This window comes from Myiozetetes cayanensis, unplaced genomic scaffold, assembly GCF_022539395.1.
Source record: "Myiozetetes cayanensis isolate MyiCay16 unplaced genomic scaffold, myiCay2020 scf13, whole genome shotgun sequence".
NCBI lineage: Eukaryota > Metazoa > Chordata > Aves > Passeriformes > Tyrannidae > Myiozetetes > Myiozetetes cayanensis.
Window position 1 is genome coordinate 13,595,187 of NW_026086937.1, and position 22,828 is coordinate 13,618,014.

The 22,828-nt window shown below is 48.3% G+C and overlaps 1 protein-coding gene across 3 annotated transcripts; it reads left to right on the forward strand.

Annotated features, from left to right (window-relative positions):
* The first annotated feature begins 1,703 nt into the window (after positions 1–1,703).
* On the forward strand, positions 1,704–21,911 carry PCYT1A (phosphate cytidylyltransferase 1A, choline). 3 transcript variants are annotated; one of them, XM_050308269.1, is made up of 9 exons: positions 1,704–1,757; positions 8,502–8,672; positions 11,393–11,492; positions 13,613–13,729; positions 15,666–15,817; positions 16,604–16,682; positions 17,438–17,580; positions 18,612–18,800; positions 19,367–21,911. In XM_050308269.1, the coding sequence occupies exons 2-9, from the start codon at positions 8,556–8,558 to the stop codon at positions 19,571–19,573; spliced, it is 1,104 nt and encodes a 367-aa protein (XP_050164226.1). In that variant the 5' UTR covers positions 1,704–1,757; positions 8,502–8,555; the 3' UTR covers positions 19,574–21,911. The 3 variants fall into 3 exon arrangements, with proteins under 3 accessions (XP_050164226.1, XP_050164227.1, XP_050164225.1); XM_050308270.1 differs by lacking the exon at positions 1,704–1,757 and adding an exon at positions 3,303–7,078 and having other exon boundaries at positions 8,532–8,672; XM_050308268.1 differs by lacking the exon at positions 1,704–1,757 and adding an exon at positions 3,304–7,078.
* Positions 21,912–22,828: the final 917 nt, after the last annotated feature.

Below are 22,828 nucleotides of genomic sequence, written 5' to 3' on the forward strand. Positions count from 1 at the left end.
CTGATAGGAAGACAAGGTATTTAGGACATTAGGTCAGGCCAGAGCCTGCACACCCCAAGACTGCCAAAACTCCCCCCTGCTGTAACTACTCTTTAGTTTGGTGCACCCAGGGACATTGCAAATGATCATCGCTCCTTGCCCTCTTCAGCAGATACTGCAGTACTTTCTCAATCTCTGCCTCTCTGTTTTGGGATACAAGGGTGGGTGTTTACAACCAAATTTGTTGGGACTCCAGCATTGGAAAGGCTGCTGTAGATCTGCAGAAGAGTGCTAAAGCTTCTCACTCCCCCAAAGTTAGAAGACCAGGTTGGTTCCTGAGAGAGTGCATGCCACCAGAGAGCATCTTGGATGCCCACTGGAAGGTGGGATGAGTTGTTCTGTGGTGATGCCTGTTCTCTGTGTGCTGACCAAGCACAGGTGAGCCATTCCAGTGACATGAACTGGCTTTTAGCATGCTGAAGTGGGGTGAGGTGAACCTTGAATCCCACCCTCACCAACTTTAGGAGCAGAACACTCTCTGTGCAGCTCTTGGAAGTCAGGGAAGTAAAAAATTATGATGCATCTTCTGAAATCCCTCTTTGGGCTACAATGCCAGATACAGCATACTTCTGGGTCTCTGTTTGTTTGAAAGTGGCTTCCTCTCCTTTTCCTCTGATGGGAGATGGAGGGTGACTTCCCTGATTGCTTTGCTGCTGCCTGTGGGTGTCACCCACAGGCACCTGCCCAGAGATGAGATGGCACTGCTCAGTTTATGCATAACCCAGGAGTGTGAGTTTTAGGGACCAGCAAACCACCCCCCCCCCCCAGCAACACCTTCCAAGAGATGGTATATATGACCTCAGACTCGTTTGGATGCTTATATCAAGTCATGGCTATTAAATCATGATTTTTCACCTTGCGCTTGCTCCATTCTGGAGAGTTTTAATGGCTGCTTCACAAACGTATTGTACAAAGTAGGTAAGAAGGTTTGCGTCCGTGATCGTTCAACCTCACCACCCTTGGCTGTGGCATGGGACAGGGATGCTGTATTTTCCCTGGAGAAAGAGTGAGCTGCTGCTGAAGCACTGTGCATTGGTGTCCTGCACCGCCGGGACAGGCAGGAGGACCGCGGCTGTGTGGCCATGCAGGGCTGCCCTGAAGTCACCATGGCTCAGGGCAGCGCTAAGGATGCTTTGCTCCCTCCTTCCAGAACCCCTGGAATTTACACTGGACAGACTGAGGGGAGACCTCATCACAGTCTACACCTTCCTCGTGAGGGGAAGAGCAGGGTAGCACTGATCTCTTCTCTGCGGTGACCAGTGACAGGACCCGAGGGAATGGCATGAATGGCATGAAGAGTGGGGAGCTTTAGGTTGGATACTAAGAAAGGTTCTTCACCCAGTCGGGCACTGGAAACAGGCTCCCCAGGGCAGTGGCACAGCACCAAGCCTGCCAGAGCTCAAGAAGCGTTTCGACGAGGCTCTCAGGCACATGACGCGATTCTCGGAGCTGCCCTGTGCACGGCCAGCAGGCGGGCTTGGCCGATCCTTGTGGCCCCCTTCCAACTCGGTGTATTCCGTGACGCGGAGGGCCGTCGCGATCCGGAACGGAGGTTCCAAGGCGCGGTTTCCCGGGACGCGGCTTTCCGGGGCCGGGCCGGTCGCTTCCCGTCGTTGCGGGGCCGACGCTCCGCCCGCGCCCCGTTGGCGTCGGCGGGAGCGGGGCGGGGCCGGCCTGGGCTGGGCCGGGCTGGGCGGCGGAGCGGCGGCGGAGCGCGGGTAAGGGGGAGTCCGGCGGCAGTGGGGGCTGGCGCTGAGGGGGCGGTGGGGGGCTGTGGGTGCAGGGACAGGACAGGGACAGAGCCGTGCCTGTCACGGGGCCCGGGTTTGGGTTGGCGGCACACGAGGGCACCGCTGCGGAGCCGCTCGGGGTCCCTCCCCGGACCGCGCTCCCCGCGGGGTGGCCGTGGCACAGGCGGGAGGTGCTGGCCGGCCGGGACATGGGGCACTGGCTTTGGGTAGGGGGGCAGCGTCTGCTGGGGTGGTCGCCGTGCCAAGCTTCGTGGGGGCTTGGGCAGGGGCTGGGGCTCGGGTGTGATCCTCGGGGCTGCTCCTCGGGGATGGCTGAGAGGAGACAGCAGCAGACGCTGCGGGAAACTTTTGGAGTTCACCCGCAGGGTTCCGAGCAGGGGGGCTCTGGGGAACGTGCCCTGACCTAGAGGACACAGCCACGGCCTAGAGAGGACAGTGAGGAGGTGGCCCTGGCCGCGGCGAAGGAAGGTGTGACCCAGCTGCTGCGCAGGCACTCGTCCTCTGTAACCCGCTTTTGGTGTCCACCAAAGCCCTGGCTGCGCTCATTAATGGGTTTGTGCTTAGACTTTAAAGCCCTCAGGAATTCTGAGAGCTGCGATGCTCCTCGGTAGCCCTCGCTGGCTGTGGAGGGAGGTGCAGGGTGCTGCAGGTGGCCTTCCCTGTGTCCCCACCCTGTCCTGCTGCAGCACCAGGACCCTGGTGAGTAGCTGGCAAGGGCTGGGGTGGTCAGGGACAGGTACTGCTGGGTTTCCATCTGCAGGACTCCTGGGCCTGAGGACAGCCATGGTATTTGCTTTTGAAATTCAGATGACAAGTACCCATGCTTTATTTCCTGAAGGTATCTGCTGTATATACATAATTATTAAAATTCATGACTTGGAAGTTTCTCACTCCAAGATCTAACTGGGATGTAACTGTCTTGAAATCACTGTATAAAGAGCCACAAATAGTAACTGTTGCAGCAAGGAATTGGTATTGACGTGTAAAACTACGAAAGGAAGTTCACACTGAAGTCTCAAAAAGCTCTGTGGTTAAGTCCTAAAAAGAAAACACAGTGGAGAAGCTGGGACAAAATGACCATCCATTCTCGTACTTTGTTGTCCCAGGGCAGGCTCCAGATCTCTGATACTGTGCACAAACCCTACTTCTTCTGCTTCACTACCCACAGCAGACACTGTTGCATGGCGGGACTCTCAGTGCCTTGGGGTTGTGGTATACCCAGAAGGGCCGTGAATTCACAGAGAAGGTCTTGCTGGCAGTTTTTCTTTTTTATGTGTGTATTAATTCACAACACTGCCAAGGTGATTGTGCTGCACTCTTTTCAGTTGTGGTGTTATGTAGAATTGTCTTAAGCCAATGGGGACTTTGTTGGTGAGAAGCAGCATCTTTTTATCGATTGCAGGACACAAGTGCCAGAGCTTGTTCATTCTCAGGCTCTGCTAGAGAAAATGCTATCAGCCTGCCTAGATCAGTAGAGGGGGCAAGGCCTGGGAGGTTGTTCTAGCTGGTGTAGCAAAGGTCTGGATGCTGTTGGACCAATGTGTAGCACTGGCTGAACTGGAATCCCTTTTGTACGTTCAAGTGTCTGTGATTATGCTGCAGGATAGCTGCTGTTGTTTATCCGGAGAAGCTGAAGCAGACTTTGTTTTACGTGTAGATAGGACTCTGCCAGATCCTGCAGTAACCTTTACAAGGTGCTCAAGGACTTAGACCATGTAGATAGAGCAGATGCTGACTGTGGGGACCATCCCAGTGTCTCTGGAGCTGAACAGGCTGGGTCACAGCCAGCAGCACTCTGTTTCCAGGCAGATGCTCTGAGTCTGGAGATTGGGACAGAGGTGGGCATGGCAAGCCTGGGCGGGGCATGAAGTTGCCTTGGAGATGGGGCAAGATTTTTAAACACTGATTAAAGAGAAATCCATGATGAGTCTTTTGCCATTAACTTCTTCCAAGTCTTTCTGTTTACAACAGATCTCTACAGGGGTACATGCCAGTAAGGTTACTTTTAAACTGAGCGTTGAAGGTGGGGAAAAACAGGGGGAAAGGATTCTTTTTGACCTATGACTGAGGAATGTGGAGGAATACAGGGACTCTTTGGTACTTTATAGCCTGACAAGGGTTATTATCTGAAGTGACAGGACTTATTCTTTTTCCCTGAGGCTTCCGCATACATGCTGTCCATGTGTCAAGGCAGACACATGGCAGAGTGCAAAGTTTAGTAGTATTGCCTGCAGATGAGTCAGCAGAAGAGAAATAGCTGGTTCCTGTAAAGTGCAATGATCTTGTAGGCAAAGCAGCACATGACAGTCACATCTGACTGTGCCAACGCCTCCCAGGATCGGAGGGACGATAGCGCAGCCTTGGAGCAGGCGGTGCCACCCAGGGAGCTGTGGGTGTCCCAGGGCCTCGCTGGTCCCGCTGCCAGTCTTGTGCTCAGGTCCCAGGTAGGAATTGCAGCAGCCTTGGACTGGAGCACTTATCCAGTCGTCGCAATCAGCTCTTGTTTTGCACAGGCTTTCACTTTAAGTAGCAGGATTTATTTTGCTTTGGCATGTAAATCTGCAAGTGAAAAGCAAAAGAAGTGGCAAAAAAAATCGTGCTGCCGATGTAAGCTTTCAGATAATATTCTTCGAGAAGTTCTTTGGGACATCAAAAGGCGATGCAGATAGGCCGGGTCCTCCTGCCATCAGTGTGCTCAGGGTGCAGAAAGATCTGATCTGCTTCTCCGGTGTAGTGTGAGGCAGGAGTTCTCCGACACCACCAAGGTTAAAAAACATCAGTGCTGTCCGTGAAGATGCAGTGAAATAAGGCTTTGGCTAACCAACAATATTTGCCATGCCTATTCTGACCTTTTCCACCTGCCAGAGGTATTAACTTCGATGTTGTGGTTAAATTCCAGCTCTGACAACAGTGTAGTTAACTCAGGGAGAAGTTTTTAATTAAGAGAAGTAATTAATTAAGGGAGAAGTTTTAAATTCCTTCCCTGCCTATATATCTTCTTCCTTGGTGGTAATCAATGCTTGTCCTTTTTTCCTCCCAGAAGTGGCTGCGTTTTGGTGGGATTCAGTGATTCCCCGACAGGGAGAGTGACTCTTCTCCTGTCTGGCAGTCGAATGCTGCTTGCAGAGCACATACAGGCCTCTCTCTCTCAGTCAGCCAGTTGGCTGGTGATGCAAGGCCCTTCTTTGGTATGGGATATGCACCAAAGAAATAAGTTTAAGAAGCAAAGCCCTTAGTGTTTTGTAAAGTGGTGCGGAGACTGTGATTTGCCCCAAATGGGACACTTCCAACCTTGCTCCTTGCGAGCAGTTTCTCATATTCAGTCGTGCACTCACTAATGCAGGAGGGTGATGCCTTAAAATAGAACAGTGTTAATATTTTACAGCAGGGCTCTTTCTTCGGGTTATGCTTGGTTTCTATCTTGGAGTGTTCAGAATGAGCTTCGAGAGTTATCTTGTCTTTCCTCTTCCCCGTCTGGTGCAAATGTAATTAATTTTAGAAGAGGCAGTGTTTTATGCATTTGGGGAAGCAAATCTGTGTCCTTATGTGTTAAGCTCAACTTCAGATGCTGGATCCCATTGTTAGTAATTGTTTAGGATACTATTTTAGTCACTTGGGTTAAAATGAAACATTCTAAGATTAGTAACTTTATCACAGTAAGGTGTGTTGTGTTTTTGGAAACGTGTTCCCGGTTCTTAATGAAGACGAGGACTGCTGGGAGGACTTGCAAGAAACGCAGTAGCCACAGCATAGAGGTTTTAAAGTTCCAAAGAGTGGTAAAATTATTGTTTAATCTCTCCCTTAATTTGAGTAATTAACAGAGCTGCATCACTCAGGTGCCCAAGCCAGCTCTCCAAACATCTCAGAGGCTTCTTCAGCAACATCTAACCTGTAAGATCAGAGCAGACAGAGCATGTCTATCCCATCCTTGAAGCAGTTTTCTCACTCAGTATATTGGGTAGAGCTGCTGCTGTGTGGCTGGTACTGTCTCACCACTGCTGCTTATTTAATGCAAAGCCATTAATAGAATATCTGAAGTTGGAAATCCATTTGCTTATGTTATTGTTTGCCATCATTTCACTACGAATACCCTGAGAGGTAGAAAAGTTAGCGTGGAGGAGAGTGGGTGTTTGGGTGTGGGAAGGACTGGAAGAAGCTGTTGGAGTTTTGTCCTGGGCTGGGACAGTGCTGCTGTACGTCAGCCTAAAGCGCGGTGTTACCCTGTGCTGTCTTTGTCTGACCGTGAGCTCTGCACTGAGCAGGAAGGTAGGTGATGGTGATAATTCAGCAGAAAAGTTGGTTGCTCTGGTGGGCTGGGCTGGCGTGGGAAGAGTTTCACCTGGTTGTGTGTAGGGGCTGCTCTGTCCATAACTTCAGCACCAAAACCTCTGCCAGTGCTCTTAATGTTTTGCTGGGCAGTGGTTCAGAATGTCTGCATTCAGCATGTGAACAAGCTGTTTAATTCTCTCCAAAGGGAAGGAAAGGGAGTGGTCAGGGACAAACAGGGGACTTGAAGCACAGTGAAATTATTTTGACCAAATAACAAGAAAAGCTGCTGCTGTTCCACCCCTCTGTTTCCATGAACGCTGGGGTTACTTGAGCCAGGGACAGATGTTCTCTGCTTTTTGTGAACTGAATGGTTTCTGCTGGGACCATGGTGGTGAAGTAAATGACTGATACAGTGTGCTTGCAAGGAGACACCTTGCAAAATCTAAAAATTACTTGTGTTATACCCTGTGTTTTCACAGAGGCACTTTGGAATCTGCTGCATTTATAGCACCGATCTTGCCTGGAAGTTAAATGTCTAGTTTAATGTTTGAAGACTTGAAGCCAGGGTTGCAAACTCTTTTTGCCTGAGATTACTTTTGCATCCTCACATATGTTCGTTGTTAGGAAATGGTAAATTAATTACTGGAATGGGGGAAATTTGTCAAGCCTGACTCACAGGCATTATAGAGTGAGTGCTGGATGGGTTTTGCAGTTCTGAAGTGTCCTTGTGGCTGCTCTTCACTGTCACTTTTATCTTCTTCACAGTATTTTTTGGCTCCCCACACACCTAAGATTCCCTTTTCCTGTTCTTAGTGTATTGTAGCAGGTCTAACAGGGCAGCCAAGGATGCTCAGATGCCTGTAGCCCCAGCCCAGATCAGCTGTGTTTGGCTCTAACCCTGTCTCTAAGGTGTTGTCTTGCTGATGCTCAGTGGGGAGAGTGGGATGTTCGTGTGTTGTTTAACCGCGTTGGACTCCTTACTTTGGAACATTCCTTAACCTGAAGTCATTTGTGCTTGAGTAAGTAAGTCCAGTCACTAAATCTGCTTCTTAACAGCTCTTCCACAAAGCACACCTTTCTTTGCCAGTGGCCCATAGTGAGGACAGTCCCAGCTCATCCCAAGCATGAACATTCAGCAGAGCCCCTCTGCTGAGGAAAAGGGTGGATTCAGAGGGGCATCTGCCCTTTCTCATACCTTACACTTGCCCCACCTAGCACATTCCAGCACACCCATAGCACATGGGTGGGGAGACACTTTAAATTCCACACTGCTCTTATTATTAGGGGTTGAGGCACGCACATAAGGATCATTCCTCGGTGGAGGGGTCACGCTGCTCTCAGGAACAGCAGTCCAGAAGTGCCATTTGCTGCCCTGGAGAGGTGCACACTTCAAGTGAGCAAGAGACATAATGCTGATCTTTAGTTTTTGCAAATCTACCACCCATTTCTAAATCCTGCAGCAGCTGAAAAGGGAGTATTTGCTGCCATGCCTTCCCATAAACCCATAGTTTTGCTTCAGCTGTGTGAAGCTGGGCTTTCTAATATTCCAGAGCCCCTTTGGAATGGTATGGTGACTCCCGCTCAAAAGCACAGATAATTTACTTCCACATAGCTGTCACAATTTCTGTCCCCAATTGGTGGTCGGTCTGTCCATCCCAGAAGCAGTTCAGCTGTACCACCACTAATGACAACCTGGTACATAAAGTGCCAGAAGTCAGTGTGCCCTAATGTGGTGTCAGCAGCTGCTTCACCATCTGCTGAGTCACCACTGCGGTGGGGACAGGGGGACAACAGGGGAGCATGGTGGCAGCCAGCCCAAGGTGAGCTGTCCCCAGTGGGGAGCTGCAGCTTGGTCTTACACAAACAACAAAGCAAACAGCAAGCCAGCTAGTTATTTAAGTTCTGACCCCTTCCCTCAGCCTTCTGCTTCCCCCACCCTTATCCCTCCTTCCTCTCTTGAGGTTTCTACAGGGATGCAGCACACCCAGCCAGCTGCCTTGGGTGCTGTAAAGGGTAAAGAGTCCAAATGACAGCTGAGGGAGGGCTGAATGTGAACTGGGCGTGCCATAATCCTTAGGTTGCTTTTCAGATGTGAGAGTAATATAATTAGCCTTGTAGTAATGATTTATAATTTGTATTGCAACTCTTGTTTCAGTTTCTCTCCAGCCAGCTGACTGCTGCACGCTTCTCTCTGCAGAACAGCTCTGAGTTGCATTAAATGATTCAGTATTCCCACCAGGCACTGTTTGTCAAGCCTTGGCAGCTGATGCCAAATACAACTGGCTAAGCCCCTTGTGAGGTGGCTGTGTCTTTGCACTGACCTTCTGTACACTCTGCCTGCTGTTGACTGATCCTGCTTTGGAAGAACTGACAAATATCTCTCTTTTCTTTCTTTCTTTTTTTTTTTTCTTTTTTTTTTTTTCTTGGGTTTTTTTTGTTTAGTTTTTTTGCTCCTCCTTCATTTTGTTCCAGTTCTTACTGGACGTGCTTGGCAAGATGGAGCCGCCGACCTCCTCCAGGCTGAATTCCCGAAAGAGAAGAAAAGATGGATCTGGCCCTAATGGGGCAACAGAGCTGGATGGAATCCCTCCAAAAATGTCCCGACGCTCACTCGTAAGTAAGCAGAGATATGAATTTTAGGAGCATGTGAGATGAGAACATTGAGCTGTGGTGGTTTGTCTGTGGACACAGAAAACAAGGGGGGGCAGAGGAGAAGAAGCACATGACAGTAGCTATCCTTCTTGCAAATCCAGTTTGAAATCTTCCTTTGTTCATGCTAATAACATACTTACAACGTGGGCTTAAATTAGGTCTGAGGCAATCGCTAAGCTGCTTTTGTGGTGTGTCCGGCTTGTCACTTAAGCTGCAGTGGAACAGGCATGCATATAGATACCCATGGAGGAGAAGCAGGTTGCTTCTGAGAGGTGTGTTTTGAGTGACCCAGTGGGAGGGAGAAATACTGCAGACAAGCACATGGAAGTGCAGGAGAGTCTGAAGTCTGTAAGCACCCACAGAAGTAATCTGTTGAATTCATGCTCTAAAGCACTGGGAAGATCACTGTTTGATTCTGTTGGTCTGGAGAAAGACTGCATTTATGCTCCTGGTACTTCAGGAGCAATAAAAATAAAAGAAGAAACAAGTGAAAGGATTTCCCCTAGATCAACCTTGGGGCAGCTTTAGCAAGCTAAAGCTAATGGGATCTCTTCTGAAGGGGGTCCGGGCCAGTTAATGCCAATGTCAAGGGCTAACTTTAACTTGTCCTTGCCACAGTAGTGCGACAATGGGCTTTTTGCAGTTCTCCTCTGCCCTCTTCCTGGAGCTGCCCCGTGCATCACGTGTTCTCTGGTTGTTCTTTCCTTATCTCTGTCCAAAGCCAGCTGCCATCCCTGCCACGTTGCACTGCGGTCATAGTCCTTGGCAAAATAGGGCGATGTGTTGCAGCTTTCTTCTTCAATGGCAACATTTTGCTCCTCGGGACCTTCAGCCCTCTCCCATAGCGCTGGTGGTACTGAAGTAAGAGCAGTGCCAGCAGTGAGAACTGGGGAGGCAAGCGTTGGGAGTGGAGGCTTGAGCTGTTATGTGACTTATCCCACAGAGCCTTTATATCCTTGACTGTTGTCAGACCTGCCCCGCCCCTCTTAAAGACCCCCATGTCTTTTCAGTAAGGAAAGTTAAATGTGCAGGTTATTCTTCCATGGGAGTCACTTGCTCTTTAAGTTGGTGTCTGTCCTGTATCAGAAATAAAGCATTTGTCTACAAATAGCACAAGACAAGTGATATCTAGCCACTTTTTAAGCTTCCTGCCTGTTTTTTAGCCAGAGGGCAAACACAGATCTCCTGATGAAAGATTTCCTTTTTTTTTTTCTTCCATTTGCAAAAGTTTTATTTATTATAGCAAGAGTAATAGTGTTGCCTAACTGTGAGATTACCTTGAAGGCTTTACCACTCCCAACTGAGCAGCTGGCTGGCAGAATGTTCCCCTGAAGCAGCAGGGCTCAGCAGCAGATGGTGGTAACAAACCTGCTGACACATAAGCCTGTTGGACTGTGCAAACCACGTTAGGTTCTGACCCTCCGAGGCCCTGCAGAGGAAGGGCAAGACGCTGGCAGGACCTTTTGAGAACATTTCTCTGTGTTCCTCTGATAATTTTGTTGGGCTTTTTTATGCTTTTATTTCTAGCTTCATATCAGGTGTGTGCCAACCAAACTACAAAGAATCTGTTTATATTCACAAGTCCCAGATACAATGGCAGTGAAGAAAGGAGAGGCCTGCAGGCCTTACCTGACAGTAAGGATCCTGGCAGAGGAGGTGGTGTGTGAAACACAGAGCCTCAGTAAGTTAAAGGAGATGCTCAGCAGTATCAGTTTGCTTGAATGTAGTGGTCAGTGGTTGATTTCCTGTGCTCTTCTCTAGAAGCACTCTAATGAGGAATGACAGTAGCAATAATAGCAGTGGTTTTTTGGGTTGCAGTGGTGCTGGGCACCGTGGCAGGATTCTGCAGGGGGACAGGAAGCCAGAGAGGAAACTGCTGATAAGACTTTTGCAGCTTGTAGGTGTTAATGATCTGTAAGCTTATTTACTAGTGTTCTGACTGTCCATTGCTGCCCCATACCTTCCAGCTAAAAGGAAATTGAGCTGTTGTTTTGTTATGGGAAGGGCAGATCTTTTGTTTCCATTCAGAGCCCACCAGAAATGATGTCTGGACTTCAGCTGTTGATTAAATGTACTGCTGTGGTCAAGCTAGCAAGTTAGAGGAGTTTTCTTGAAGCAGCTGGAGTATTCTGCCACAGATTGAGGTCAGTCCCTCACTCTGTATGGCTCAGAAATGGTGAATGTAATACAATATGACAATACACACATTAGTGCTGCTGTTGGCATTGCTCTTCTGCTTGCTCATATACTCAAATCAAGGAGCTGTTACAATTTGTATGTCATGGCACAAGCACTCAGGCACAGCAGAGCGATGGTCTTGCCAGAGTGGGCAGAGCTGGAGCTGCGACAGTGAGGTTTGAAGCTTGGCTTGTGCTGCTGTGAAGTGCTGTGTGTCCAAAGTTTGGGTTTAGCAGCTGCAGATCTGAGCCTCCGGTTTTCTTGGGTCCAGTATAACTGCTGTCATCTAAACTCTACGTTGCTTTCTCTCTTACTCTCTAAACTCAGGCTAATCACCCTGCAGGGCTGTTTTGAGGTTTTACACTAACTAGCCTTTTAGTACACGTGTCTGAACTGTGCAGAGATGCAGTGAGTCAGTGACTAGGACACTGCCGTGGCAGTGCTGCTGCTTTGAACTGCCCTCACCTTTGCATTCTCACAGCAAAACTTTCCTGGCTTTTTAGGGACTGAGGGAACCGGCTCCGTTTTCAGATGAAGTGGAAATCGACTACAGCAAGCCATACATCAGAGTAACCTATGAAGAAGCGATGAGAGGGACCCCTTGTAAGTAAAAAAAAAACTGACTGGAAGGAGATTGTGTAAATGTTGGGGTTTTGGAGGGTGGGTGTGATTGTGGTATCTCTGAGACCGAAACAACCTTGTGTGTTGGACTAGGTTTGCAGCCAATGACTTAATTAACACTTTGGTGATTAGATAACTGTTCCCATGTGAAATTGGGCCTGTCAGTACAACTGAAATTCAAGCTTGTATGTGTGAGGAGCTGTACCTTCACCAGTAAGAGTATTTGAAGCAAACAGGTATTTAACTCTTCCTGTGCTGCTGACAACTATAGAGTAATATCAGAGCTGAACATTTGTTGTACTACTTTGCAGTACTACTTTGCAGTAGCTTGAAGTTAAGCGCTCTAAAAGGCATCTTTTCTGAAAGTTGAAATGGGCAAGTGAAAAAAAAATATGTATCTGAATGTCTCATTCTAGCCTGGATTTGAATTAAAGTCAGTGTCATTAAACACAGTTGGCCAGCCTCGCAACAACAATGTGGAAGAAACACTGTTCTCTTTGCAGTCCAGAGCAGAGGCACAGGCAGGACTGACTCCTGAAAGATAACTGCCCTCTCCTGCCAAACAGAGTGTGCAGATGGTGCTGTCTTATTTGGCCTCTGTTATAGCTACAGAGACAATAAAAATGCTGCAGTTCTCTCTACCTGACTGCTGCTGACAGATGAGCCAGCTCAGATTGACACCTGGCAGTGATTTCCTGCCATAGGTTCTGACTATTTCACAGTCCACATTAATTTCCCAGCTGAAAGTCTCCAGAGCCTGCACAAAAGTCTCTTGATTTCAGCAGTGGTAGGTTTTCTGCCTGCTAGGACTAAAATACACTACATGCTTCCTTGTTGCTGTTTATGTCTGTGCTCAGGAACTGTAGCTGCTGCAGGTACAGAGGAAAGGGAAGGATGTCCCAGCCAATTTCCAGAATGTGATTGTACATTCATAAAGGCCTGCCAGGACTAGCCCTCTTTTGGCATACAGAAAGCTTTTGCAGTCACATATCTCCAGATCCTTGGCTCTTCAGAGCTTCCTGGCATCTTCAGCCTGAGGTCGTAGAATCACTAAAAAGTGACTCCTCTGCATAGCTTGAACTTGACAACCCTGACCTTTGCATCAAGTCCTCTTCCTGCTGCCTCCCAGGCTCTGTCTCTGGGTACCTTCAGGACTCTGCCCAGATGGGGTCTCAGCAATCCTGCTAGGTATTCTCTCTGCTGTGTCCTCACTGCAGCTCTGGTGTGCCTCTGCTCACACCACTTCTCTGAGTCTGTCTGCCTGAACTAGGCTAGAGAGCAGCAGGTTGTTCCCAAGTGTGTCAGATACAAAGACTGTGTGGCTTTCTGCAAGAGGACTGGAATACTGTGTAGTCCCAAGACCAGAAATCGGGGTTCAGGATGGGACTATTACATGGCAGGGCTAGACTATCTCAATTTACCTCTGTGCTGACCTCAAAGAGCTGAGCTACAATTTCCCCTGGCAGAGGTAGCCTGAGGAAAGATTTGTTCTTCCTTATTTTTCCATGGATTTAGCTGCTAATGCCAGAAGTTCAGCAGAATTGTGTATGCTTTCCTTTGAGTAGTCCAGCTGGGGTTTTGGATAGAGCCATTTGGTCTAGGGGAGCCAAGATGCTGGTGGGGAATTGGAACAGTCTGGTCCTTCAACCAGACTGTAGATGTTGCAGCAGGCTGCAGAGGGGGATTCTGTAAAGGTCTTGAGATGCCATCCTGGCAGGCAGGAGGAAGTCAGGCACCTATGAAACATCTGGGTCAGTTCCCCTCTGGTAGTTCACTGCTGTGAAAAAAGTTAATTCTGCATTTGGATTTCCATAGAAGGGAAATGTACAGGGTTTTCCTTAGGTCTCCCTTTATCTTGTTAGGGTGATATATGGTAGGCTTTCAGTCTGTCTTTGAATGGGATTGTGTTTCAGCTCAGATGCATTTGTTTCCATGTGGGAAGACAGAGACAACCGTTTCTCTTCACAAATCTGTCCTGGCTATGGCTTTGTGTTCCGTAACCCCCCCATGAGTTTAAGCAGGTCCTCAAATGCAGGCATGAGCAGCAGCTGCTTCTCCAGGAAGGCATCTTCACAGCTGTCTCTCTGTCCTTTTTGGCACAGTGGATCGCCCTGTCAGAGTTTATGCTGATGGAATATTTGACTTGTTTCACTCTGGACATGCCCGGGCCTTGATGCAAGCGAAGAACCTCTTCCCAAACACATACCTCATTGTTGGAGGTAAGGAGTGACCTTGTTGACTTTGGCTGTTGCAGGAGTACAGTTTACCTGCGTCTGTAGTTGTGCATACAGGGCTTTTGTCTTTGTGGCCTCAGTGGCTCTCACTGCAGCTGATTGTCCCAAATGTTGCTGGAGTCTTATTGCAATATGTTGAGGGTTGGATTTGTCTGGAGAAAGATTCTCCGTACCAGGTGAGTGCTTCAGGAAAAGATTTTTGATCACGCTATTCTAATTTGACCCTTCTGTTTTGTGACAGATACAGGTGAGTTGCACATCTGAGTATCAAAACGTCTTAAGGATAATTGAGCATTTGACTCTTGAGTAAGACAGCTAAAGAATGATTAATAGTCCCTCTGTGGCTGCTTGAGCTTTGTGTCATTTGTATTGCTCTGCATGTCACTCCCCAGCTCCAGCTCTCTGCTGGGAATTGCTTATGGGAATTGCTTAATGCCAAACAGATCCCCTTAGGAGCATGGAAATCAGAGTGCTTTCTCGGGCATGTGCCTGAACACATGGAAGTCAGCGAGGCCCCATTTCTCCAAATAGAAGTTCACTGTTTTGGCTGTTAGGTCATAAGTCTTTCGATGATGCCAGAAATATCCTGCCGAGTGCCTGAGGGGATCTAACAGAGGTGTTTTAGCCAGGCCTCCTTCAAGAATGTAAGGGGAAAATGGATACCCTTCTTCTGGCTGCTGCAATACACAGGCCTCTGTCCAGAGACTGCCTCTGTGCCCCTCAGGCTGTACATGTTGTCTGTCAAGAGCTGACCCTTGGTCAGGCTGTGTAATGATGCTACAGTAAGAGAGCTGAGAATACCTTTAACTATTTTTCTCAACTCCACTAGCTTCCTGAAGCAAAATCAGACTCTGATCATGCAATAGAACGTAACATCCTTGGGTGGTTTGTTTCCTTATCAGTTTCATCACTGCTGAGGGCATTTTTGTAGTGGTACATCTGCATTGTTTTGTGTGTTCTACAACAGTGTTTGGAAGGGGAAGGGAGAGAGGAGAGCTGAAACAGTTGTTCCAACTACAAAAATGCCCAGAGCTTAGAAATCTTGAAAGTGGAATGACGTCCCCATGTACATAAACATTGTAAAACAAGCAGGAAAATAACTTCAGGTCAAACTATTAACATGTTAAAGTATCAAGGAGCATAACCACGCTCTCTGCCTCTCGGAGACTGGTGAGGAGGTGGAGGGCAATGACCTGCTTCCCTTGCACCGTGACTGAGATGAGAGGCCACAGCCCAAGAGAACATGAGCTCCAAGCTGGGAACAGTCTCACCCGCTCTTTATCATCTGTTTGTCTAGAACATAAATACATCCAATACCAGTGAGACTGGTTTTGAGTCTGTTACTTTTGAGTCTGATAATCAAATAAAACTCCCTCCTTGATACCTTGTGTTGCAGATTATGAAGAGCTGTTAATTTACTTTCTCATAGAACATAATAATTAAGCTAACTTGATTTCCTGTGAATTCACCCTTGTGTTTGAATACAACTTTCCAAGAATTCGACTGTGTTATGGCATTTTATGAAATTGAAAGTTTAGGCAGTGGGGTTTTTTGTTCTTCAGATTTCAAGCCTGAGGCATCCTTAGGCTTAAAAGCCCCGTAGGCCCCCAGGTGCTGTTTCAAATAGGAGAGTTGTCTTCTGTGTTGGCTGGTTTTCTTGGTAAGTGTTGTAAGCTCTAGAGACCCTGAAGGCTTGGGGTGTAGGTCCCCAGCTTGGACAGAAGTTCCCCAAACAGCCTGTCCAGAATTTCTCAGGAAGTGCCCTGTACTGCTCTCTATTTCTGGTGCTTTGTGGCTGGAAGAGCTGGGTTTGGAAGTGCCAGTGCCAGCCTCTGCCAGCAGGGGCGTGTGGAAGGTCCTTTGACTGTAAAGACCTGGGGTAAGTACCTCAGGCTCACTGCTGCCTGTCTGTTTTCTCCAGTCTGCAGTGATGAGCTGACCCACAACTTCAAGGGCTTCACGGTAATGAATGAGAACGAGCGCTACGATGCTGTGCAGCACTGTCGCTATGTGGACGAAGTGGTGAGAAACGCGCCGTGGACGCTCACACCCGAATTCCTGGCAGAGCACAGGGTAATTTGTGATATCTGATCTGTTTGGAATTTTGATTACCCTCTTGTCTGCTCACAGCAAGAATTCATCCTTGGGGGTGACCTCTGCCTGAGCAAGCTCTTTCTGCTGAAACTGCTTGAATATAGAATGAACTGGGTTATGGGATTCCAGTGGGTTTCTTGGGAGACTAGAAGCATTTGCTGAGCTGGCAGGTAATGTTAAAATAAGGTAGAGATTGTGACATGGTAAGAAGCCTGAGAGGGTTCTTGCTGTTCCAGAAGTTGGTGCTGGGTAGAGATAGCTGTGAAATGCAGTAGGGAGAGGATAACATGGGTTAGAAGGGATTTCTAGGGGGCGTCTGGTCCAACTCCCTGTTTACAGCAGGAGCAGCTTAGATTTTCATGAGCTTCCCTGCAGTAGGAGACTAGGCAAGCTTCCTTGAGAGTCTTTATCAGTTGGTGAGATAAAGTGGAAGGAATTTCTAACATCTGTTGAACTGCTCTGAGAGGTGAAGGAGTCTCCAGGGGAGACTTGTTGCCGTTAACAAACCATTCCTCTGTGGGGCTTAAAACAGCTGTGTCCTTATTCCCAGCCTTTCCTTGCCTCTGGTGTGTGCTTACAATCGATAGGCAATTGCCAGTGAGAACTCGGGACTGCTCAGAGGTACTTTGTAACAGAGGAAAGTGTCTTGCTGTTCTCTGTCGCACCCCTGCGTGGAGGTGTTGAGCCGAAAATTACCAGCCTTTGACAGAAGCAGGAGACCTGCACATTCAAGATAAAATGTTGACTCACTTTCTTAATTTTCAGATCGACTTTGTTGCACATGATGACATCCCCTATTCCTCTGCTGGCAGTGATGATGTCTATAAGCATATAAAAGAGGCAGGTGGGTCTGAGTCAGATTCCCCAGGGCTTCCTGTCAAAGATCTGCTGTGGTTTCTCCTGCGCCTGTGTATGGGAGGACTGTTTATGCCTGGGGAAATGGCAGTGTCCCTCTGGGAACAAGGTCTACCCAGGAGGCACTGAGGGCAGGAAGAAGCAGCTTTAGGCCCTATTTCATATCACTAGGACTGTTCCATGTCCCAGGCCAACCATGGCCCAGCATTAATTCCTAATTCCAATATAGTTGTGATTGAATTAACTGCGACCTTTTGAAAACATAGTACAGTTTAACTTACAGATTCTCACAAATGGGGAATTTCATGAGCTTAGCAAAGGGGCTCCTCTAACTGTTTGCTGTAAAATTCACCGAGGGTGCAGCTCTCCTATATCTATCCAAACTTAGCCCTCACAGCGTGTTATATGAATTGTAGGGCCCCTTGTCCTGTCCTTGTGCCCACACTGTTCTAGATGCAGTGGGTTATGATCAATAGTCTTTATACCAGCTAAAGTGAAGAACTTTTCATTAGAATACCTGGTATTTTGAGAGGGTTTTGACAAGCTTTGGTCTTACTTAGGTCTTCCTTATAGTCCCAGAAAGGAGGACTCTCATACTGTACATTCGAGGACAAAGAGGTGATGATGGGAGGACAGTCAGGAAAGGAGCTCTTGACAGGAGAGATTGTTTCCTAATAGAGGTGGTAGCAGCTTTTTGCCATGTGTCTTGCTACAGCTGTCCTGTGTCCTGTTCCCCAACTTTAGGCATGTTTGCACCCACTCAGAGGACCGAGGGGATCTCAACGTCAGACATCATCACACGGATCGTGCGGGACTATGACGTTTATGTCAGACGGAACCTGCAGCGGGGCTACACAGCTAAAGAGCTCAATGTCAGCTTCATAAACGTGAGTTGAAGGGGGTCTCACCACATGCCGCAGAGTATGAAGATTCTGAGTCTTGTCTAGTGATAGCACAGTCCTGCCACAAGCCAGTAAAAGGCCTGTCTGCAGAGCTAAGCATTTGCACCAAAACAGTGTCCTTGGAGTAGAAATTAAACTTGTGCCCCTGAAATCACCTCAGGGACCCACCCAGAGGAACTGGAGATTTGCTAATACTGCTCCATTGTCAGAGATATCCTAGTGACATTTTACCTGTTGAAAGAGCTGGAGAGAGGGTGTGTGGCGAAATGTGTACTTTCTTGAATTGAATGAAAAGTGGGTTGTTTTTGGCAGCAGCTTCTGTCTCATCTCTCTCCTATTTGCTCAGCCACCTTTTTAAGGTAGAGTCATTTGTTAGGATAAAACCTGATCCTGTTCCCACTGTGCTGTTCTCTTCTGGAGCTGCAGGAGTAGTAGTAAGTGCTTGAGCAGGACAGAAGGACACGCCCCGATCCTCTGCTGAGCAGCTCTAGCCCACAGACAAAATAACATGGCAGAAGGCACTTCTGATGTTGGAAGTAAAGTAGTAAACATTTTTTTATCACTCAGATACCATGCCTATGAACAACAATGAAAGAGGAGAGGTAACGGCTGCTTGGCCTCTCTTTGGCATGTAATAGTCTGCCTGTGTTTAAAAACACCCAGCAAAAAGACTGGTGCTGTTGTGATATGCAGAGAGACCTACAGCAGGTCACTCAAATCTAATCTCTATGCTGTATAAATATTTCCTTCTTCCATGCACTCCTATTAGATAGTGCTTATCTCTGGCTATAGTCTTGCTGTGTGTGCTGTGCCAGTGCCTACCACAAAGTGTCTCACAGCCCCACTGTGTCTGCCATGTAGTCTAGGGAAGAAGTGTCATGGAAATGAAGGAGAAGTGTCACCAGACTAATGGAGATGCTGAGTCTTAAGCAGCAGTTCAGTGCAGTAACACAGAGCAGAAGTGGTCACCACTCAGATCTGGTGAGCTGTGTTCTGATCCACCGCTTACTGTGCAGGAGAAGAAATACCACCTCCAGGAACGCGTGGATAAGGTGAAAAAGAGGGTGAAGGATGTAGAGGAGAAGTCAAAGGAATTTGTCCAGAAAGTGGAGGAGAAGAGCATTGATCTCATCCAGAAGTGGGAAGAGAAGTCCCGAGAGTTCATCGGCAATTTCTTGGAGATGTTTGGTCCAGAAGGCGCATTGGTAAGGAGGTGTTCTGGGAAAAGGGGATCTCAGAGAGATCAGTGATCATTGTAGAGCCTCTGCAGAGCAAAGGTTTAGGGTTTAATTGTGGTGCTCAGTGTGTTACCTGTCTCCAGACAAGTTGTCCCAGGCTTGGGCAGCCTGTTTTCAGGGGGCCCTCACCATTGCCAACTAGATAACACAGTTACAATTGTAGGTGAAAAGTTCCTCTGTCCCACAAGCTGGCCTGTCAACTCCAGTTTGTGCCCTGCAGGGCCACTGAGCTGCCAGGAGGATGACAGTCACTTTGTCACTGGCTTGGGATGAGTCTGAAGCTGCTTGTTTATGCCAGGTTTTCCTGTGCTGCTGGGTAAATATCACAGGCACTGCATGTTAGAAGTGCTTGAAAATGTGTGGTGATTACTCTGAGTGCAGTTTCCAAAGCCCAGAGTGATGCTGGGGCTTTTTCTGCTCTTACATTGCACGAAGTATTGAAGGGACACAGCTCTTGCTGCACAAGCTGTAAATAGTGTTCATTTCCATGACTGTTTAAACTGTGCTAACTCTCTTCCTGCTTCCATCACTAGAAACACATGCTGAAGGAGGGCAAGGGCCGGATGCTGCAGGCCATCAGCCCGAAGCAGAGTCCCAGCAGTAGCCCCACACATGACCGCTCCCCATCTCCCTCCTTCCGCTGGCCCTTTTCCACCAAGACTCCTCCTTCCTCACCCGCCAACCGCTCCAGGAACGAGTCTGCAGTCACCTATGACATCAGCGAGGATGAAGAGGATTGAGCTACCTGCCAGGATTTGCTGTGAACTGCTAATCACAGAATCCTAAGTCCAGACCCAGCGGGGAACTCTGAATGAGCAAGAGAGCCATAGGAACAGGGCTGACGGTGAGCACAGGGCCTTGGAGGCACCCGTTGCTCTTAGCAAGGGCTGCTGCCTGGAAGCACATTCAAACCTCCTCTCCCTTCTTCTCCCCAAATCCCCTTTTTATTGTTTACGTTCTAATGGTTTCCAGGGTGAAGATGGCTTTTATATTTTAAAAAAAATACTCTTTAAAAGCGCAAAGAATAGCACTTGAGCGTGGCTTTTATTTTGGTTTCTTTTCCCTTGTTAAACCTCCAGGCGAGAGGGAGAGTGGGAAGATCCATCTGTCTCTTCTTTCCTTCAGCTCCTCTGTCTTATCCCCCCCCCTCCCAGGCAGTATCCATGCCGCTGCCAAACGAAAGACCCCTCAGTTCCTCAACCGGCATGACCTCGAGAGCACTCACAAAGCAGTGGTGTAACAAGGCTTCTAGGAAATAGAGACCTCCCTGCTGGGCTGGAGCGATAGGAGTCTATCCAGCAGACCCTGTAGTGCTCACATGCCTCTAAGCTGAGCTTCCCAGCGTGTTGCAGTGAGAGTGTGCTGGGTAGGGGTACCTTGGCACGCAGGAGTTACACCCGGGAAGGACTCATGGCACTGTAGAGTGGCACACCCCATAAAGCACGCAGCATTCACAGCTCCAAGTTATATGGAGGCTGAAGGGGAAAGGCCTGTCCAGCTAACCTCAACAAGACTGCTAAAATTGAGCCCTCAGTTGCTGTTGGAGAGAAGAGAATGAATCTTTGCTTCAGTGCACTTGCTGTCTATGCATTTCCCTGGGGGTGTGAGAGCCCATGTAGGAAATGAATGTGTGTACTCTTTTGAGAAGATCCTTGTCCCAGTCTGTGGTATGTTATATGTGTCTGTGCAGACTGCCCCTCAGCACTGTGCTCTGTGCGTATTTGTGTTTCAGTTGCTGTGCTCTAAGGGCTGGAGCAGTCCTTTACACTGGTGCTGTGAAGTCGCTGTTCTAAGGACAAAGCAACCAGTTTGCTGTCCGTGTGTGCAGCTGGACAGATGAAGGGCATGTTTTACCCCCATGAAGGGTCCCAGTTCATGTGACAGTTACCTGTTTTGTGCAGCACATGCACAAATTGGTGCAGGCTCACTCTGATCCTTGAGGCAGGTTAGAAGGAGCATCAGAGAGTGCTGCAGCTTTTTAAGTCTTTAAACGTGTAATGCTCATTTGAATCCGTGGTCCAGTTGTGCCTGCTGTCATGTCTGTGATCTACAGTGAGCTTTGTGGTCCGCAGCTCCCCAAGGGCACTTACCCTCCTGTGCCTGAGCAGAGCAGGTCAGTGCACTGTCCCCCAGCCAGTGCTGGAGGGACTGGCCTTGCTGTGAAGCTGTGGAGCTCCCACACACTTTTCTGTCGGGTTTGCCTGTGATTCTGTGGTCTCTGGGTGGAGCTGCTGGGCCTGAGTTGCCTGTATCCTGCAGTGCTGGGAGCAGAGGACAGTTCAGGGCCCGGTCAGCAGTGCTGCAGGGAGGTCTGCAGAGCGGGATGTGAGGCTTGGGAAGCAGCAGGTGCAAGGAGGAAACTCATCATGCACTGCCACAAGCTCTGCACAATGTGATGCTTCCAGGGTACATGGTGGCCCTGTGGTAGGAACAGGCTGCAGCTTCTTTCCAGCTTTTATCTTACTGGTCCTTTGTCATGCTGCCCAAAGAGCTTGACAGAGACTCTGTGTTTCTGTTGAGTTCACAGCCAGTATGGGAAAGGATATTTTGGGGATCCCTAATCTTCCACTTGGACTTCTTTCAGCAGGGATGTGTGTGGCTGTGGGAGCATGGCTGGCTGCTATGAATTTGAAGCTGCAAGGAGCAAAAATGATGGTCACTTGGTAGAAGCCAGTTGTTAATCCTCTGGTTTATGAGTGGTAGAGCACTTACTTTTTGTCATCCACATTGTCTCTTCCCTCATCTTCCCCACCTTCCCTTCCTCACCCTTCCCTCAGTATGGGTGTTGCATTGCTTTCCTGAGCCGGATCACAAAGGCCAGGCTGCTTTAGAGCCTTACTACTGTTTAAAACACAAGTTATGCAACAGTGTTCTGTAAATTTGGATAACAGTGGTGTTCTGGATGGTGGCTTGTTCTGCAGGGACCTTAACCTCTTTGATCTCTCTGCAAAACCCGGGGTGCTTGGTAAGAAGCCAGCCATGGTTTTACATGTAGCTTGGAATAACAGAGCTGTTTCTTGTAACCAATAATCCCTGCTTCCTCCTTGCACTGAAATTAAATTGGACACTCAAATCCCAGTCTAGTCTTTTTTTCTTTTTTTTTCCTTTGTTATTTTCTTTTCTCCTGGATCACTGGACCACTCATCTCCTGCACTGTCATGTCCTATCAGGAAGAGGACATTGATCTTTCAGTAACACATTTGACTAAGTTTTCCAGGATCATCTTGTTCCCCACAGATATACCCAATGCTGCTGCTTCAGGGCTGTCCTGCACACCCCTAGCCCATCCCTCACTCTTCAAAAGAAGTATCCAGAAGGGACATGCTTGATTTAAGCATGAAGTAAGAGGTACCGTGGGAAAATAAAATTTTCCTAGCATGCAGTGAACGTGTGGAGTTTGATGCTGCTAAATCCAGAGTCCACTCCTGTGATAAAGCCCTACCTCACTTCCTCTGTAGAGCTGGTATAAGCCCCAGGAGGGGACTTTCTGATGGCAAAGAACAGCAGCAGCAGCAGAAGGGAGTTGAAAGGTGCCAAGGATGCTGGTAGAAACAAGAGCATCAGAGAGTGCTGCAACTTTTTAGGATTTTAAACATGTGATTTGTTCATTTGAAAACACGGGCTAAGTTGTGCCTGTTGTGATGTCTGTAATGAACACTTGGAAGTCCAAAAATACCCAGTGGTTTCTGCAAGTTGCAATTGCTCCTGATGTCTGTCCCCACCTCTGCTCTAAGTATAGGGCAGGTACTGGGGCAAGGCTGGTTAAGGCAGCATTAACTACTTGCCTGTGTTACAAAGGCTCATCAAGGTTCCTTTTGCCTGGCTCCAGGCTGGCAGGTGTGGATGCTCCCTCTGTGCTCTCAGGAGCAACCACTGCCATGGAGAATGTGCCCCAGGGACAGGCCAGACCTGTCCAGAGGTCTTGTGAGAAATCACCATCACCTGGCCTTGCCTTGGCTCTGGGACCCCAGCCAGCAGCACCCACAGGTCATTGT

What these genes read in the sequence shown, in the direction of transcription:
- PCYT1A (XM_050308269.1), top strand. Translation starts at nt 8,556, where the DNA reads ATGGAGCCGCCGACCTCCTCCAGGCTGAATTCCCGAAAGAGAAGAAAA. An exon ending in AATTCCTGGCAGAGCACAGG is followed by an intron (nt 15,818 to 16,603) that starts GTAATTTGTGAT and finishes CTTAATTTTCAG; the next exon opens with ATCGACTTTGTTGCACATGA. An exon ending in TAAGCATATAAAAGAGGCAG is followed by an intron (nt 16,683 to 17,437) that starts GTGGGTCTGAGT and finishes CCCCAACTTTAG; the next exon opens with GCATGTTTGCACCCACTCAG.